Source organism: Vicugna pacos, chromosome 25, assembly GCF_048564905.1.
Source record: "Vicugna pacos chromosome 25, VicPac4, whole genome shotgun sequence".
Lineage (NCBI taxonomy): Eukaryota > Metazoa > Chordata > Mammalia > Artiodactyla > Camelidae > Vicugna > Vicugna pacos.
The window spans coordinates 7,448,426-7,466,939 of NC_133011.1; the positions used below are offsets into that span (position 1 = coordinate 7,448,426).

Below are 18,514 nucleotides of genomic sequence, written 5' to 3' on the forward strand. Positions count from 1 at the left end.
AGTTCAAATTAGGTAAGAACTTTTTACTGTAGATGTGAGTTGTATCTCAATTGTGTACAATAGACTCCTTAGTTTGGATAATTTCATTGGCTTGAGATCCTTCCTTTGCTCAGTAAGAAGGTTCAAAAATGACCGCTTACCCTGGTGTCTTTGCACACTTCCCCTCATGGGGATTTCCAACATCGCGAATTAAGTCTTCCTACCATCTTGTTTTTATAAGAAAGTGTGAGATTGCATAATTCATGGTAACTAAACTTTCTTTTACAACATGACATTTGCTATCTTAATTGTCCTTCCAGCTCATAATGTGTAAATCAAATATTTGAGCTCTGTGAAATCTATTAGTTATGGATCTTTTGTGACCTGAGTGAGCTGTTGCCTGTAATAGAACTGGTTTTGAAGTATTTTCTTTTTTCCTTTCCTTCCTTCCTTCTTTCCTCTCTTCCTTCTTTTCTTTCCTGTTACAGTGGCTGAAATAGTCTCCTGGCAGTTGAGAGAACAGAATCTCATGCAGAGATAGGCATAGCCTTCCTCAATATCCAAAACTATTCAGTTGTGAAAGGTTTAAACCAAGTGAAAATGTTTGCTGGACACAGCTTTACAAAATCCACAATTTTTGCAGAAATTATTATTAATGTTATTGACATCATATTTAAAGAATGAAGGTGCTCACAGATACCACGTCAATATCTTTAGTCAGTGCTGTAGTGCGAAGCGCAAGTAGAGAGGTCAGTGATTCCACGCTCTCTGTTCCTAAAAGGTTTTATCTAGACATCCAGTTATCGAGATAATTGCAGTCACTGGCATGTTAACTTCAATTGCTTTCATTTTTCATTTTGCGTTAGTGTAGACCCAAGCTAAACCCATATAAACCCAAGATATGTGTGCAAGTTACAGTTGTGGTTTGCACCCTTGACTGAACTTTAAAATCACCTGGGGGGTTTTAAGTACAAACATATCAACACTGAGGCCCCACCCCCGAAGATTCAGACTTAACTGGTCTGGCGGCAGGGCCACGCTTGCACAGTGCCATTTACCAAGAACATATTTATCTCGGGGCCCTAGCCTCCTGGAGCAAAGTTCAGTGTGTTGCATGTGACAGGTGCCCTGCTGTGCTTGTGCAAGCTTGGAGGCCTGGAGAGAGGGCCTGAGCACACCTGGTTTCAGAAGCTCCCCAGGCAATTCTAGTGCAGCCAGAATTGAGAACCATTTTGAGGTGAAACATAGCTTAGACGTTAAGAGCATGGATTTAGGAGTGTGTAAAAATGGATGCCAAATCTTGTTCTACCACTCTGTAGCTGTGGTGACCTTAGGAAAGTCGTTTCACCTCTTGCAACTTCAGTTTCTTCATAAATTAATTGGTGATAATGATGCCTGCCTCACGAGATTATATTGAAGCAAAAATAAAGAAAATCCAGGTGAAATGCTTAGCACAAAGTTAACTCTCAAGAAGCCACTGTTATTATTTCAGGTATTAAAGCACGATTTCTGTATTAGTACAGACTCCTTCAGTACAAAGTACAGGAACCCACTCAGGTGACACAGCAAAGATGGAGAACTGAAGCAAACCACGAGGAGAGCAGGGCTGCGTCTGGCCTCACACACGCCGGCATTTGGATGCTGTTAGGATATATATTCTCACTCTCTCCCTCGTGCTCATTTCACCTTCCTTCATGGGACCTTCATTCTCATAAGCCAGCTGTCCCCTTAGAGGCTGAACTGTAACCTTAGGCAGCTCAAAGTTCAAGATTTATGTCTTTACAGCCTCTTATTAAGCACAGAAGAGCCAGGTAATTCATCACATCCAGCTCAGTTGGGAAAATCACAGTGGCCTAGCCTGGCTCCTTTGTTCCTCCCTGTGGTCAAGATGTGTAGTCCTTAAAGCGGGGAGAAGCGGTCATGAGCACATGAACACAGTAACCGCCTTTACTTTCACTGTTGAGATCTGATTCAAAATATGTAACATATGTAAGCCCTCTACCATCTAGGTTCTATTCGCAGGTAAGAAAGGACAGCAGGACAGTCCCAGAAGCAATAAAGAAATACCCTGGGTTTGTGACACCTACTCTTTCAGCTCTTCATGACCTAAGATGAGTTTAGGGCAAGAAAAGCATTTATTAGCCTTTCTGGCCCAGCTTACCCGAGACCCTCAGGTGAACAGACAGATGCAGAGCTGCGTAAATTGATGCCACGCTCCCGGCAATTCTCACAGTCTGTCACCTGAAGGGTTCTCTCCTCCCACGCCCACCCCACAGTCTCTCCTTACTGTACAAATGGGAAACTGAGCAGAGTTATCTATAGGAACACATTCTACAGCTGCACTGGGTATTTGTCCAAGAAGAAGGTAACAAGGAACAACATCACGGAAGTCTGAGTTGTCCTAGCCACTTAGCTGACGCTTGTGGTTGGAGAGGCAGCAAGAGTCAGAGAAGAGGAACAGGACTCATAGCTTAATAGCAGCGCGCTTCTGACAATTCCCTTAACTTCCCTGAGCCTCAGTGTCCTGATCTGTGAAATGAGGGCAATACTAATTCCACAGGACTATTGTGAGCACCGAATGCATTTGATAAGTGATTGTGTATTTGACAGCCGATTACACTCTCCACAGTTGCTCTTCAGTAAGTGGTTTCAGGGTTTTGGGGGTAGTTTTATATTTAAAAAACTTACCGAAGAGGCCTTGCTAGGCACATGCTCTCGTGCATTGCGATCCAGTAGAGGGTGACAGGGCATGTACTTGGATGTTCTAGGAAACACTGCAAAAGATGCACACGTATTACTGGTCTTCACTGACCTTTGGGTCTTCGCACGCTGACTCTGTGTTTCCATAAAGAGGTAACGAAACAGCTGGCATTCACTTCAAATGACCCAGCTACTTTACTGGCTCAGTGGCATTATTTGGGAGAGCACCTGGTTCGCTTCATCACAGCAAGGTGAGCACCGCAGAGAAGGAAGCAAAGAATAAAGTCAAATGTTAACACCATTAGCAGCTCTTCTATGTCAACTGATGCTTCTGGGGATTTGAGGCCTCTTTACAGTTCCTGTTCAGCCAGAGTAAATTGATTATTGGTTGATAAGAGTTGGTGGGAGGATTACATAAGTGAATGTGTAAAAGCCAACTGGCTGGCGGCCAAGGACACAGATGGCACTTCTCCTTGGCTCTCTAAGACAACGTCAAGTTCGCAGTTCTGTACTGTGGACCGACTAGGTATTCGCTATTGGCAAGGAGCCTCATCCCAGTCTTTCACATAGGACGCATCACAAAATATATGTGGTACGCATCTTCCGTGACCCCAAAATGGGGGAATTACCTTTCTAGGCCTCTTCTACTGTTAAGACCCCATAACTTAAAGCCTGTATTTCTCCAGAAGTGAAAATTGCTTTTAAGATAAAACAGAGGTGTTTTAAGTGGAGGAGAATGAGATTACCTCTACCTTAAAGAGCAAGAGATTAAATAGCACAGAATTGCCTTTATCAAGCAAATGTGAATAAAGGTCAGCTATGGATTTAAATGGTACAGAAGAGTGGGACTTCAGCATCCCTGAAATGTAGGGAGCACATTGATGAGACTATCCTGGCCCTGAAAAAAGATATTTTCTTAATATTTTTTAACATCTGGTCTTGGTACAATTTCATTTCTATCTCTGCTAACGTAACCGCATGAATGCCTGATTTATACAGTTGGAGTATCCCATGGCAACGTGATCTGGTGCTTCTCTCGTTTCTTTCCTGCCCTCCCCTTCTTTTTTGTTGAGAGAATCACGAATAGGTTTCCTATTTCTCAACTGTTGAATCTGTTTATGAAAATCTGAACTAAACAGTTTTGCAAAATGAAGCAGGATGCCTCATTCATCAAACCTTCATTTTTCTAAGACTCCCGACCTGTCAGTCACCAAAAAGCATGTGTTAAGTGGAAATTGTGTTTCCAGTCTGTTGGCACGCCCCATCTGTGGACGATTACAGCAGCACATACAATGCCGTTTAGATCATGGCATATGTTTCCCTGTGCCTCGGGTCATAGGCCCTCAGGGACATTTTCAAAGTGTGTGCTTTTTAACTGTTCTGAAACTAAAGAGTTTAATTTTGCCTGATGATGTGTTTATGTATCTTGTAAAGGAACTAGTTTTTCCCTCTTGCTTTCCCTTATTATGAGGGGGGTGTGTGTGTGTGTGTCTGTGTGTGTCTGTACCAAAGGAGAACCATGCCACGTAACAAGCATGAAAATGTTTTTCTCTATACCTACCAATCTTCCTTATAAACGATTGCTTTCATTTTTTTATTCGTTCTTTTGTTAAGTAGCATACTTTTGGGGTTCTCTTGGATTTTTGTCAGTTTTTGGAATACTACTTAATTCTGATTTCACTTCTTCATGTTCTTAGTCAAGATGTGGGTCCAATTTTTTAAAAAAATCTGCTCCCTGTAATTATAAGTCACTGGGACCCTCTCTGCAGTTATGCCCCCTTTCTTCTGGGTCTGTAACTGACCTGTGAGCATATGGCTGTTTCCGTTCTATAAGCCCTATTATTCAGGAAGTATCTAGAACCTAGAAAAGCAGGGCTGAATTCAGAAGTCATCTATCTTGGTATTTTATCTCTCTAAGCTTAGCACCTCGTATTGGGCAGTGTCCAAAATATTGACCTTTTTCCCTGCTCTCATTCAAATATTTAGCATTGGGTATGCATGACAATAGTAACACTAATTTTTTTTTTCATCTGAAAGAGAGGTACTGCTTTTGGACATTGTGAGTACCTCTTATTAATATTATGAACAATTAAATGAATTCTAGTAGAAGAGCTACCTGAAAGAGTTATTTAATGGCTGAAAGAAGAACTAAGAGAGAAAGACGTTCAGATGGAGGTTAAAGCCAGTGGTAGTTTCATCCATGGTGGCTAATGGTTTTTCTTAATCTTTAAATATCAAGTGTGTTGTACTGCTTAATTGTCCTGCATATCTAAATGAGTTACCACCACACTGGAGAAAAGTGGGAGTGACCTACAGATTCTTTTGTGCTTATTGAAGATAACAGCTCAAGGAGCTTCTACAGAAGAGAGGAAACTGTTAGGTCATGGGTACCACGGCCTTCAAATGGGGAAAACAGGATGCATGCGCGCGCCTCTCCTCCAGCATTAAATTTTGCATTAGTTTGCTATTAAACTCAAGGATACATGAAGGAAGCAATTCTAACTGCTTGGTACTTGAATAACTTGCTCTGCTGTTCAATGGGTTAGAAATATTTTGAAAATTTGATTGCATTTTGAGTCATGCAAATTTACCTGTGATAAACTTTCGCTGTATGCCTAAATAATCTATCATTTAAATGCAACTGTAGAATTCTTAGAGGGGAGAGGGAGGCTAATATTTATTGAAGATCTGTGCGACATTGCATTCATTGTTTTATCTACTCCTCTTATATCCATGAGTAGATATTGCTGTTTCTGTTTTACAGATGAAGAAGCAAGCTGAGCCTGCCTAGATGCCTTTTCCTAGCTGGTATGAGCTGCGGTGCAGACCTGAGACCGGCTCTGTTTGACCGCAAAGCCTGTTTTCCTTCTCTGCTATCTTTACATCCAGCCCTGGGATTTTGTTGAAAACAGCGAAGAGTGGCGGTTTCTTAGTTCATATGGGATTTGCAATCAGCGGAGCCTGGTTCATCAAAGACACACCCAGCCTCACCCGCACAAATCAACCTAAGGCCCGCTTGCTCTGGATTTGAGTCTAAATTATCCCGTATATCAAAGAATGCTATATCCTCTCTCCAGTTTCTGCTTTGTAGCCAATTTAAAATGTCTCAAAACTTGCGATGTCCTGGGGGAATACTAAGACTATTGTCTTACGTTAATTAAGTATATGCAGTGCTGTCTCGTGTTAATTACATTCCCGGTACCTAAAGTAAGAATCCTTCCAGTTGGCTCTTGAAGTGTGCTCTGTCTCTGGCATGGGAAGAGCCCATCTTGTGACGTTCCTTCACAAAAGGAAAGAAAGCTACCACCTTGAGTTGTTTAGTGCTTTTGCAACTGATTCTCAAATGTAAGAGGAGTCTAGTTTCTACGGAAGTTTTTAATAAACCTCATTATTTGACAATTAGTCAAATACCTTGAATATGGCACTCCTTCATTATTTACTTTTCCACTTATGGTTATGTTTTAAGGCTCTTTTGATGCTGTTTGCCCCCCAGGTGGTGGTAAATGACCGTGACTGCTAATAGGCCGGCTTCCACAGGCGCCTGCTAACAGCCACCTGATAAGTATTCAGCAGGGGCATTCTGGGCGGAGGGCTGGGGAATTAGGTAACCTGCCAAGTCCTTCCACAGCTAATACCTATGATAATGGCTGCAAATTACATGGGACAGAAGGAATGGCCTTGCACTGTGAAGAAAACGAAAGAGAGTCAGGACAGCCTGTGGCTCCTGGCTTGGGCAGGCAGCCCCTCTCCCGGGTGCTGGCCGCTGAGGTCACAGGCTCTCACTTCTGCCTAACGAGCTGTCCTTTCTCAGCAAAGTCCTCACCACCCCCAGAGTAGCAAGTAGCAGGCTCTTCTCTTTATTTTAATCTTTTGTTACAATGGTAATTAGCATTGCATCTTGAATAGTAAATTAAGAACTCCAGTACAGAATTTTAAATTTAAAAAGCTTTTCCACTAGGAACCCGGTTGCATTAATTTTGTGGACTGGCGGTAAGCTAAATTTTTGGCCAACTTTGTGCATTCATTACTTCATTTGAATCCTCAACATCATAGATGCAAAAGGCTGTCATTAAATTTGAGAACTGACAAGAACTGGGATTTCTCAATATGAGTTTTGAAAGATTAATTTGAAAAGATCTCACTAAAAAACACAAAAGGTTATTGCTAACATGGGATATTTTATATTCATAGTCTGTACCTGGTTTTGAAAAAAATGCCTATTTGCAGTACCTGATTTAAAAAGAAGTTATACATTTAGAGCACTTTATCAGATTTTAAATTGAAATGCTTATAGTTATTATTTTGTTCTGGTGATATGCAAGCAGAGTTTATAAGATAATATTGGAAATTTCTTTTCTCATCAAAAGATATTTGACTTCCAGTTATTAAACATTTTACATCCAAACAGAAGTTAAAAACAAACAAAAAAAGAGAAAATGAGCTTTTTTCCGCCTATTTTCTTCATAATATGATTTCAAAAGAGAAAGTACTTACTTCTTTGACAATATTTCACACTTTGTGTTTGCCCTAAAAATACTGATGCTGCAGAAGAAATGCTAGTGATGAAAGGAGTGGTAATAAATTTCAGGTAGGAAGAGTTAATTTTCGCCAAACTAGTTACTAAGCTGGGAGTGGGGTAAAAATGTAAAAATTTCACCTTTGATCCCTGGAATTTTAATTTTATAAATAGCTATATACCTTGATTTATACATCTGTAGGACCTGGTAAACATCTGTGTTCAAGATGACCATTTGGGAAAAGGGAGCTGAAAGGGTCATTGATGTCACTTAATACCTGTTTTCTGCCTCTGTAGACTGCATTCAGGGCCCAAATGAGACATCTGTAAAGAGCCACTTTGCACAATTTGTTACCTTATTGTAAAATGTATAATCTAGAATGGCTTTTTAAAACCCAGCATGTGATTTTGCTATGAGTTTTCAAATGGTATACAGTTGTTGACGAACTGAAAATCAGTTTCAACAGCAGAAGTGAGAATGACTGCAATTTAAATGCTAGAGAGGCTGGTGATTGTCCCAGCACTGCGACCACAGGGCCCTCGCTCCCTTGTGTTGCCTTTATTAGTTCCTGAGAGACTTCTGCATTCAGAACCCAGGGCCTGGTTTTAAAAATGCTACTTTAGGGTAACAGACTGGCTTGCAGCATTATTCTCATTACACTTGATTAATTCCAGCCATGGATAGCTTAACAGAACAGCTTGATTAAAGCTACGACATACACAGAAAAAAAAAAAGATTGCCTGAAGCATAGCTATAAAATATGAAGTCCAAGCTATGCTTGATGTAACTTTCATAGGTGACCCTTCTATTTAAAAAAAAAACAGTGATATATAATATTACACTCCCCAGATACCTAGGCAGCCATTGCTAATAAGGAAATTGCATTGCTTCTGTCCACTCTGTTGTATGTTTGCTTCTTTCCTGAAAGTGCAGGCCTAGAAGCAGTTTTAATGATCCAGAATACATCATAAGTCCCCGCTTCAACCAAGATCAGACCTAAGGCAACAGATTCTGCTAACATCGAAATAGCTGCCAGCTCCTGCTTATTACACAGGGGTCATCCCTGCTCCACCCCATCCCGCAATCCCATGAGCATAAGAACAGCAGTTTTGTTAGAAGAGGCTCTGAAAAACCCCTGGCTCCCTTTATGCTGGAGATCTATTTATTTTGTAGTCAATACAAACTAAGAGGGCCCCTGCTGAAATTTTTGGTCGGTGACTCCTGAATTAAACATTTGCCACTTTTCCTTCTCAGCACTATTCCTAATGTGTATTGAATTCAACGTGGGATGGGGTTGGGGTGTTGATCCTTTCCTTAGCTGTGAGTGGCTTTTTGCAAACACTTGCTTTACCCTGGATGAGTAGTGTTCAAACAATGTAATTAAGAATCTTTTGTAAAGTGTATGAGACGTACAGATCCCTAAGTCCTGTACCTGAAACACTCAGGCAGTGAGTCTGGGGTGGGAACCGGTGTCTTCGTTTTTCTTAAGTTCCCCTGATGATCAAGAGGCAGGGGGTCTGGGAACCACCCTCTGAGGAGGAGGATGGGTTCTGAGTCCTTGCTCACGTGTTCGAACAGCACGTACCTATGGTAGCCACTTAAGAAGTATGTGATCCAGGCAGTGTTTTCCCAGGCTTATTAACGTTCTCAGTTTCAGAACCAAAGAGACACCAGCTTGCTGCTTGGCATGGGCAGCAGTTTGGTGGCTACAGAACGTGTCCTGGGATGGGAAGGCTGGTGTTCCAGGGCCCTGCTGATGGAGCTTTGGCAGCATCGAGCGACTTATTGCTGTGACTCAGTTTTCTCGTGTATGAGCGGAGATAATTATCTTTGCCTTCTACCCACCTAATACCTGTCCTCTGACAAATGTTGAGGCACAACTTGTGAAAATAAGTTAATTTCCAGCTGGTGGTGTAGTTATATTAGTAAGAGATTTCCAGAAAGCAAACGTCCATGGAAAACCCAGCATTTTCCTTACATTTCATAGTAAGTTCTTTCAGTTCTAGATGATGATCTGTAAACCTGTTTCCTCGGGGACTTTGCCGGTGACTTTCAACTTTTACTTCATCCCATCTCAGTTCATTTCTATGAAGATGTTGAGATGCCAGATTACATGTCACGTTTCTAAACCACCCTCTGACCGGTGCCCTTGGAAATCTTACATTTCCCACGCTCAGAACCTAGGAGGTCAACCGTATTTGACTCACCAAAATAACAAACAGCTGCTGAGCCAGCCTGAGACATGGGATGGGATACAAAGTCAGGTTAACCCACAGAGGCTTCCCAATCATGAGTCAGTGTGTGGGCGCCTTTATACAGGACTTGATGCAAGAGACAAGGAACTGAGTGAGGGCAAGTTCTCAAGTGGTTCTTTGGAATTGGAAGTTTTGAAAGGAAGCATCCTTGCCCACCCGCACTAGAGAAACCTCTCTCATTGCTTTTCCGACTTCATGCTTCCCAGTCACTGTGAACATTTCACATCAGGGAAGTTTACAGCGAGCGTCCCTGTAACCTGCTTCGTCTAAGGCCAGGGGGATGCCTGTGATTGAACGAGGCAGGTTCATTACTCGTTGCAGTGAGGCAGGACACATCCATGAGGAAACATGAGACATCTCAGCCAAAGGATGTTTGAAAGGACTTGGGGGATTTGGGGTTTGGTTAGAAGAGGGTTTGGGGAAGGTCCAAGGAAGCAGGGATTTGCTCTAGATTGGGTGCTCTTTGGAAGGGGGACAGTTCAGTGACTGGGTATCTTAAATCTCATGTATAGGATGGGCCAACCAAGTGGAGATTAACGTAATGAGTAAAGAAGCAGCAGTCACTCATGTTGCTCAGAAAAGGGGATGTTTAGTATCTTGTGGTTTGCACAGTGACTTTGTTTTAGTCTGGGCTTAACACAGAGCTATGAAGCAGCTTGTTGTGACTCGCTTCATCAGTCACCACATGCCCTTGTCTGACACTGGTGTTCGGTGAGGTTCTTCATGCGTCCAGCAGGGGAACAAGGTGGCCTGGCTTCTGTAACAGCCCTACTGCCAGCTCCTGTCAGTGTCACACCAGTGCCTGCATGGCAGGGGTTGCTCCCCTCTTTTTCAGATCAGCTGTCTTTGTAGTACAAAATCAGTTTTAGAGAAGTATGATTGTCTCGTCATGAACATTTCAGATTCTCCCCGTAGGTGCTGTTTTTTAATTTTAATTCATCTTTAGCTTTGCCATGTTTTGCTTACGATTAGGTCATCTGATCTCAAGTTGCATGTCCCCAGCATTTAAGAACTTATATATTAGGGACATATTTAGGAAGAATGAGAAGAGTGAAGAGAGTGCCTCCCCAGGAAGCAGTAGGTCAGTAGGGAAATTACAAAGAGGAGCAAGAGAATACAAAACTGTTGGCAAAGTCTATCAAGTGTGGAATAGATGAGTGGACGGATGGATGGATATCAAACGTCAGGCCCTTCTGAACCCCTTGTCTCCCATATAAGCTGCTGTTATCGTGAATACCTCTAAAACCAATAACCAACAAGGCACATGACTCCTACCATTGTCTTGTTTCTTTGTTTATGTATGTACGTACGTCCACCTGTACTATACATAATACTGGTATTGATACATAATACTAAATTGTGAGCTGCGAAAATTATGGGGGAAAGCAGCTAATGTTCTAAGGGTTTTCTTGCTTCATAACTAAGGGGACAATAGGTAAGATGAACACTGTGTGCCACATTTAGTTTTTAACTCACATTACCTTTGAAATCTGTCAGAGATCTCTTGTCAGCTGTGGTCACCCTCAGAATAATAAGGATTGAAACCTATGAATGTTCATTTTTATATAAACATAGAAAAGAGTCAGGGGTATGGGGGACACGTTCCTTTTCCAACAGGCACTTCTGCAGAAACATTTGGGAGGGAGGAATCCTTCCTCAAGACGTGTGGGGAGGAGCCCGGGTGCCACACGAGCGGCCTAGGGAACTGCGGTGGCTGAACCCTCACTCCATGCTTGTTACCCTGGGCCAAGGGCAGTGGCCCCTCTTCCTTTCTGGATTCTTCATGAGGACTAAGCCTGCTGAGAGATTAAGCCGCCAATCAGAACACAGAATTCTTTAAGGGACGCTGTTGGTGATCTCCTTGCCTTCTACTTTAAAGCCTTGTCATGGCCGACACCTCGAGCCCCTGGCACTACAAGGTGTGAGGCCTCACAAAGGCGGGGAATGCCCTTGGTAAGTCCCCCCTTCTAGTGGGGGGCGTAGGTGAGAGCCTCCTTGCTCCTTTTTTCTTTTCTTTTTTTTCTTGTTACAGATTGAGCATTCTGAAAAGAACAAAATTCTTCTCTGATAACTCTTATAAAACACTTTCGTGCTTGGCTCTCCAAGGATTAAGAATTGGACACATAATTCTCCATTCATTTCTCAAGTGTCAAGAGAGAATTGCGTTTAAAGGCTCCAATTCCCTTGCAGGTTACCCTGTCTATCTAGATGAATTGGTATTCAACACAGCTTTAGGAAAATCTCAGATGATTTGCAGGTTGCAAGTTGTTCAGACTCATAATGAAATCTCCAACTGAGGAAGTCACTGAACAGTTCATGAGCAGAGCTTTTTCCCCAGACATCTGGGCATCTTGGACCAATTCCTTCCTGTGCCTTCTTTGCCTCATCTATACTGGGCAACCAAAGGCTGCTTGAGAAAGTCACATACACACTAACCTGGTGCCACTGCAAATTCATGACCTCCAACCTCAGCTGGGTCCTCGATGAGGCCTCATATTCCTGGTCCTCAATCACTTCCTCTCCCAAACTGTCTCCACTGACATTCTCCCGTGCTCCATTATCCATCCATTCCCACTTTCCCTTTTGGCTGCAGTAGGGGATATGTCTCTCTTCCTGTCTAGGGCCATGTTCTGGGTCCTGTATCCTTCTAGACCCTCAAGCACCTCAAACTGGCAGTGATGGTTTCTGTCCTATAGCTTCATTCCTTTCTTTTCTGTAAAAGGCTTGCCTTCAGAATATGAAATATTCTCAAGTCTTTAGCACTAAATATTTTATATTAAAAACTTTGGCACCAGTTACAACAGCCAAGACATGGAAGCAACCTAAGTGTCTGTTGACAGATGACTAGATAAAGAAGATGTGGTATATATATATATATATATATATATATATATATATATATATACACACAATGGAAATTCCTCAGGCATAAAAAATAATGAAATAATGCCATTTGTAGCAACATGGAACCTAGAGATTATCATACTAAGTGAAGTAAGTCAGACAGGGAAAGACAAATATCATATGATAGCACTTACATGATCTAAAAAAATTTTTTTAATCCAAAAAAATTAAATATAAAAAAATACAAATAAACTTATTTATAAACCAGAAATAGATTCACATAGAAAACTAACTTATGGTTACTAAAGGTAGGGAAAGAGGGAAGAGGAATAAATTAGGAGTTTGGGATTAACAGACACACACTATTATGTATAAAACAGATAAACAACAAGGACCTACTGTACAGCACAGGGAACTATATTCAGTATCTTGTAATAACCTATAATGGAAAAGAATCTGAAAAAGAACAGAGATACATTTATATGTATAACTAAATCACTTTGCTGTACACTTGAAACATTGTAAATCAACTATACTTCAATTAAAAATAAATAATAAATCAAAAATAAAAATGTGAACACTTTTACATGACTCCGTGACCCTTCAGCTCTTTTTCTTTTCTTTCCACCCAAGCTTGTCTCTCCTACTCTTCCCTTTCTGCACTGCGGTCTGAATTCCACCCCGTCAGTCCACCAAGAAACTTCCCACAGCTCAAAGGTTCTTCTTTTGGCCAAATTGTGCTCATTCTAGTCCTTTCTTTACTTGATTTTTCTAAATCCTTAGGTCAAGCACCACCCACATCTGGGAACTCTTTACTTAGCTTCTGTGTACTTCTCTCCCCTGGTTTCGCACTTCCCTCTTCCCCATTCCTTTTCAAGTTCCTCTTGTCCTGGTCTCTTAAGTGTTAGTAAGTCTAAGGTATCATCCTTCAACTCTTCTTTCCATATTCAGCTCAGTGTTTCTAGAGTATATCTCTGTAGATGCCCAAACCTGTATCTCCAGGTGTTAAAGTTCATGTCATCAGCATTACCACTTGGAGGTCCTACAGGTGCTTAAATTCAACATGTCGAAAGCTGAATTTTTATCTCACTCTCAGTCCAACCCATCTCCGGGACTAGCAGAGTATCATCCGAGTCACGCAGACCTGTGGACTTTGCGCTGACTTAGACCTCTTCCTCACTCGGCCGTCTCCGTTCAGGCGATCCCAAGACATGTCAGTTCTACCTTCTAAATGTAGCCTCTTCTCTATTCATTGTGCTTTGAGGCATTCCCATTTCTCATTACTGCATTGTTTCTACTTATTTTCCTAAAATGTGACTTCCTGTTGCTTTTTAGGCAAACTCTTGAGCAAGGCATGTAAGGTCCTTCGTGGCCTGACACCTGCCAAATTCTCTAGCCTGGTTTCTTACCAGCTTTCCACGTGCACCTTCTCTCTGACCCTCTGACTGTAACATCCTACTAGATGGTCCTTAAAAACTCTAAATAATGTCATAACACCTCGTTTTGTGTACAGCTCCTTCTCCATGCTAACATTCTTCCTTTCTAACCCTCCTGGTTAATTTCTGCATGCCTTTTAAGGTTCAGTTGAGATGACTTCTTAACACGCTCATTCAGGAAATGTTGGCGATTATTATAGTTGCTGTTTCTGTTATTATGCTTCCGTTTAGTGTGTAGGGCTGTTTGCTACCCCTCCTCTGTATTCTCATAGTAAACCTATAACAGCATTAGTCATACTGTTTTTACACGTACATTGTAATCGGCTACTTGCTCTTCTCACCACCTAGTTCTGAACTTCAACCATTTCACTTTACTCGTACATTCTACTTTACTTTACTCACTTCCATCACCTACCTGGGCCCTAAAGGCATTTGGATTTGCTATCCCTGTTTAGAACAACAAAGATCATCAACAGTGTTCTAGGGAAATTACTGTGGTGGTGGTGGTGGTGGTGGTGGTGATTGTATTTATTGAGTTCTTACTATATGTTAGGCACTTTCTAAATGTTTTACTAATCTTAATGAGTGAGAAAACTAAAGATGAGAGATGTAAGTACCTTAGCCAAGTGACACATCTTGTAAATAGTGAAATCTTTTAAGTAGTGAAATCGGGGTTTGAACACGTGGAGTAGCAGTCCAGAGCACAAAAAGATGGGGAAAATATTTTCCATGTCCCGGTACTAACCTTATTTTATGCCATCCTATTACTCTATAAGAGAGAGATCATGGAAAGTCAGTTCAAATTGTTTATTATATATCTACTTTGTGATTGAATTAAATCTTTGAATAAAATATAGTTTAAAAATTTTTCTCAAGTTTCCCAACTAGAAAGGTAAATAAGATATGAACACAACATGATAACCAGGCAAAGTCTCATCAATGGTAAAACTTATAAGTGATACAGATATTGAAAAATGAGAAGTTTAAGTGTGGTTGAGGAAAACTCAGGGAACCCTTTTCGGTGGAAGGGGCTTTGGATCTGTGCCTGAGAAGCTGAGTCGTCATGTGTGAAGATGGCTGAGCGGTGGAGAGTGGATGGGATTGGAAAGGTAGACGTAGGGAGGAGAACTACAGCCTCTTGTCGCTTTGCTTCCTGGCAAAGGGGGAAATGAAAGTAAGAGACTTTGGCAGAGTTTTCCTCGCTACAGGGAGGGGAATAAGATAATGTCGTCACTCAGGGCCCAGAATCCATCAGCTGCCACCATGCCGGCATCTATTGGGGTGAGGAAGTGTGCCCTAGAAGCTTAAACTAACACATGCTTCCCTCCCAGAACTCATTCTACTCCCATATTATATTAGTTGGTGTCATCTGTCTGCACCAGTTCCCTGGACAATGAGTTGAGTTGGGTTTCTCCTTTTAGAATGGTAGCTTAACATCCCGGGAGAGAACTGAGCTATCCTGAGGCCTCATATTTGAACCCTACGGCTCTAGTCTTGAGAAAGCTGCAGTTCCCTTTCAAACACAACCTGTAGTGTTGTGTGGCTCCTGCCCAGAGAGCAGCCCGGTGAGCTTGGCTCTTCTACTCTGTGGAGTTCTCAGGAGATTGCAACGACTTTTACTCAGTGAATCTGATTCCCTTTTATTTAGTAGAAAACTTCTTTTGTATATATTTTCTTAGGAAAAATAGTTAGTGATCGTAGGCAACCTGAAGCCAGTAGTGGCCAACCCTGACATGACCACTTGGTGAACATGTCAACCTCAGACTCACTCCTTGTGTGTGAGTACACCAATCATTTTGAAATGCCTTGCTGTTTATTTGATGTCTTGCATATGGGAAACGTTTAAGAAATTTGTGATTCCGTATACACATATGCAAACATGTACATGATTGTGACCTCCACTTTTCTAGCCCTGTGCTCTGTCAAGAATCAGAGGATTCAAGGTCCCTATAATTAAAATAGAATTCAGTGGCTTTGTATTAGTCAGGGTGGTAATGCTGGCAGCTGCAACAAACAGCCCCATCTCAGTGACTTAACAGTGAAACATTTCATTCTTGTCTGTGTCACAATCCAGTGGGGACCAGTGTTTGGAAGGAGATATTGTGCCCCACACAGTTATTCAGGCACTCATACTCCTCCCATCTACTGTCCTTGCTGTGCCCTAAGGCCTCACACCCTTGAAGTCCTCCACCGAAACCTTGGTGTATATTCAGAAAGAGAGGAAGGAAAAGAGAGCATGGAGGATTACAAGAGGGGTTTTGGGAGCCAGGCCTGGAAGTAACACATATCACCTCTGCCCACATCCCATTGCCCAGAGCAAGTTACATCGCCCTGTCTGGGTCCAGAGAAGCTAGGAAATGTCACCTTCAGCCTTTATCCTCTTCGTTATTCTGGTTATTCTGCATATTTTGAAAGTTTCAAGGTCTCCCTGCCCCACTCTCGGATATCAGTTGGGCCTCATAATAGGTTGGTGAAGAGCGCTGGAAATACACACATAATACAGGCTTCTCAACTTTGCACTCCCTGCTTTTTCCTTGATCAGGGCTTTCTGCAGCTGTTTCCAATTTAGTTCAGTTTCAGAAGCATTAATGGAGGTCCTACCATGAGCCAGTCACTGTCCTAGGTCCTGGGGAGTCAATCACAAACCGGGCAGTCTCTGCTCTCAAGATGCTCCGTCTATTGGGGGCCAGTCTTACTATGTCATGTCCCAGTGTCAACTCCAAAAGGCTTTCTTCAGAGCCCTTCTCCATCTCAGATGGCTTCTAGGTGCTTCAGAGAGAAGGCGTATTCCCCTCTCCACGTCAGCTCTAGACAACAACTCTGCAGAAAGCCCACTTGTTCCTCCAGGGACACTCTCTGTCTCAAAAGGTTCAGAAACCTTTTATAAACATCCCTGGAATTAATTTTGAGAGATAAGTCTAGCTAGCATAGCCTTGTGCCATACCCCTGCTTATTGCTAAGGTTCTCTTTAGAGTGTGTTCTGAGGCGTGACACAAACTCCCTGTGTTCCCTGGCACAAGGTGAGCTCTCACACTCATCCAGTGGACCTGGCTGTCCCAGGGGGTGCATCACATGCTTCTGGAGGAAGTTTGACCTTAGATAGCCATAAGAATAGGCAGTAGTCCTAAGTTCCCCTTCTCATGTCCTCCCTTAAGGAAAAGAGGACATTTATTGCAAATCAGATCCCACAAACAGCCACTGGTATCTCATGATTCCTTGAGAGAGATGTGTGTGTGTGTGTGTGTGTATACAAAATTCAGAAGGAAAGTATGTGTAGAAGACTGCCTTATGTTGTTAAATATAAGTTAAATTTAACACAGTAACCAAGCATCTTTTTAAACCAAGTTTTAAAAACATTCAAGATGCCAAATTTTCGAAAATGAATTCTCTGGAAGAAGTCCTAAAACTCTGTCTCTGATCACTTCCTATCAGACTGGGGAGGGAAAAGTGGTGGGGGTTTTTTGTTTGCTTGTTTTTGTTTTGTTTTGTTTTGTTTTGTTTTGTTTTGTTTTTGATGGGTTCAACTCCACCCTTGTTCATTTTGGTTATAATACAAAAAAGGAGAAGAGGGAGTTACCATTGGTGCAGTGGGGAAGCGGGCTTCAGTCGGGTCAGAGGATCACATGGCGATGTACTAGAAACCTGGCAGGTGAGGCATGGGAGTCTGCACTCCGTCACACCATTTGGATTTCCAACCTAGCTCTGCCATTTATCCAGTAACCTCATTTAATATCTCTATTTGGGAATAATACTATAAGACACATTAAATAAAAATCAAGAAGATTCAGTAGGTGAAAAGCTGTGAACTGGAGCTATTTAAAAGACAGCATTATTTCTGTTACTATTGATGAAAACTGTGCTCTGGGTTGCGTTTTTGATTGTGTGGTTTTCTTAGAGTGGGAAAAATCGTTCCTAGAACGGCCCTAGGATGTGTGCCTGGGAAGAAAGGTAAAAAGATGAAATCTAGTGATGGCTTATTGAATAATTTCAAAAATAGGACAAGTGAGAAATTTCTTTTAAGATTCCTAAGTATGTTTTAGAAGTGATTGTAATGTTAGATCTGTGCAATTATTTTAAATTGTTATTAATTGTATAACTTCATTTCACAAAGTGATGTGTGGGAAGTAAAGATCCAGTCACTCACTGAGTCAGTGAAGGAACTTGATTAGAATAATACTCAACTGCACTTGCATTGTTGCAGAATGTGAGACAAAGCTCATTGCTGTTAATGATTCTTAGTATGCATAACATTCCTTATCTTTGGAGAACTTGACAAACATTGATTTAAACTTCTTTTCAAATATATTCTCAAATTAAAGTCATTGTTTCTGAGTATGCCTAGAGGCAAAAAGTAAGATTCACTGGTTGTCAGTTAAAGGAACTATCGAAGAAGCAGAAGTGAAAACTACTTATTCACAGAGTAGGAATGGTTCCAGAGATGATGGCACTGTCTTAAAACAAATTTGGGCGGTATGCTCTGCCCACAGCTGATTGTGTGGAAGGTTTTGGCAAGTACACAGCACGCCTACGACTTTCTTATTCTTACTTCAAAGCAGACATCACTAATCAATCACACATTCTTTCCAGCTGTGTCTTGGTTTGGCCATAAATTCTCTTTGCCATAATGACTCTCATATAACACTTTCAATATGTAAAATTTCTATATCAACTAACAAACTATTTAAAAATATGTTATTTCCATTACACTGATGAATATATTTTCATAAGAACCTGGAAAGCCAGGTTCAGATTTAAAATTCTCAGACTCTGGAGTTCCACGCCA

At 41.6% G+C, this 18,514-nt stretch overlaps 1 protein-coding gene across 2 annotated transcripts in view; it reads left to right on the forward strand.

Annotated features, from left to right (window-relative positions):
* The window catches only part of CPQ (carboxypeptidase Q), a 299,566-nt gene that overhangs the window by 251,619 nt on the left and 29,433 nt on the right, over positions 1 to 18,514 (forward strand). Inside the window, exon 7 of one of the 2 annotated variants that reach the window (XM_072949488.1) lies at positions 5,444 to 6,019. The exons of the other annotated variant lie outside the window; for it this stretch is intronic. Within the exon in view, the coding sequence (XP_072805589.1) occupies positions 5,444 to 5,460 (17 nt within the window). The 3' untranslated portion in view covers positions 5,461 to 6,019. Of the gene's footprint in view, positions 1 to 5,443; positions 6,020 to 18,514 lie in introns of those variants that run through there. 2 annotated transcript variants of the gene reach the window in all.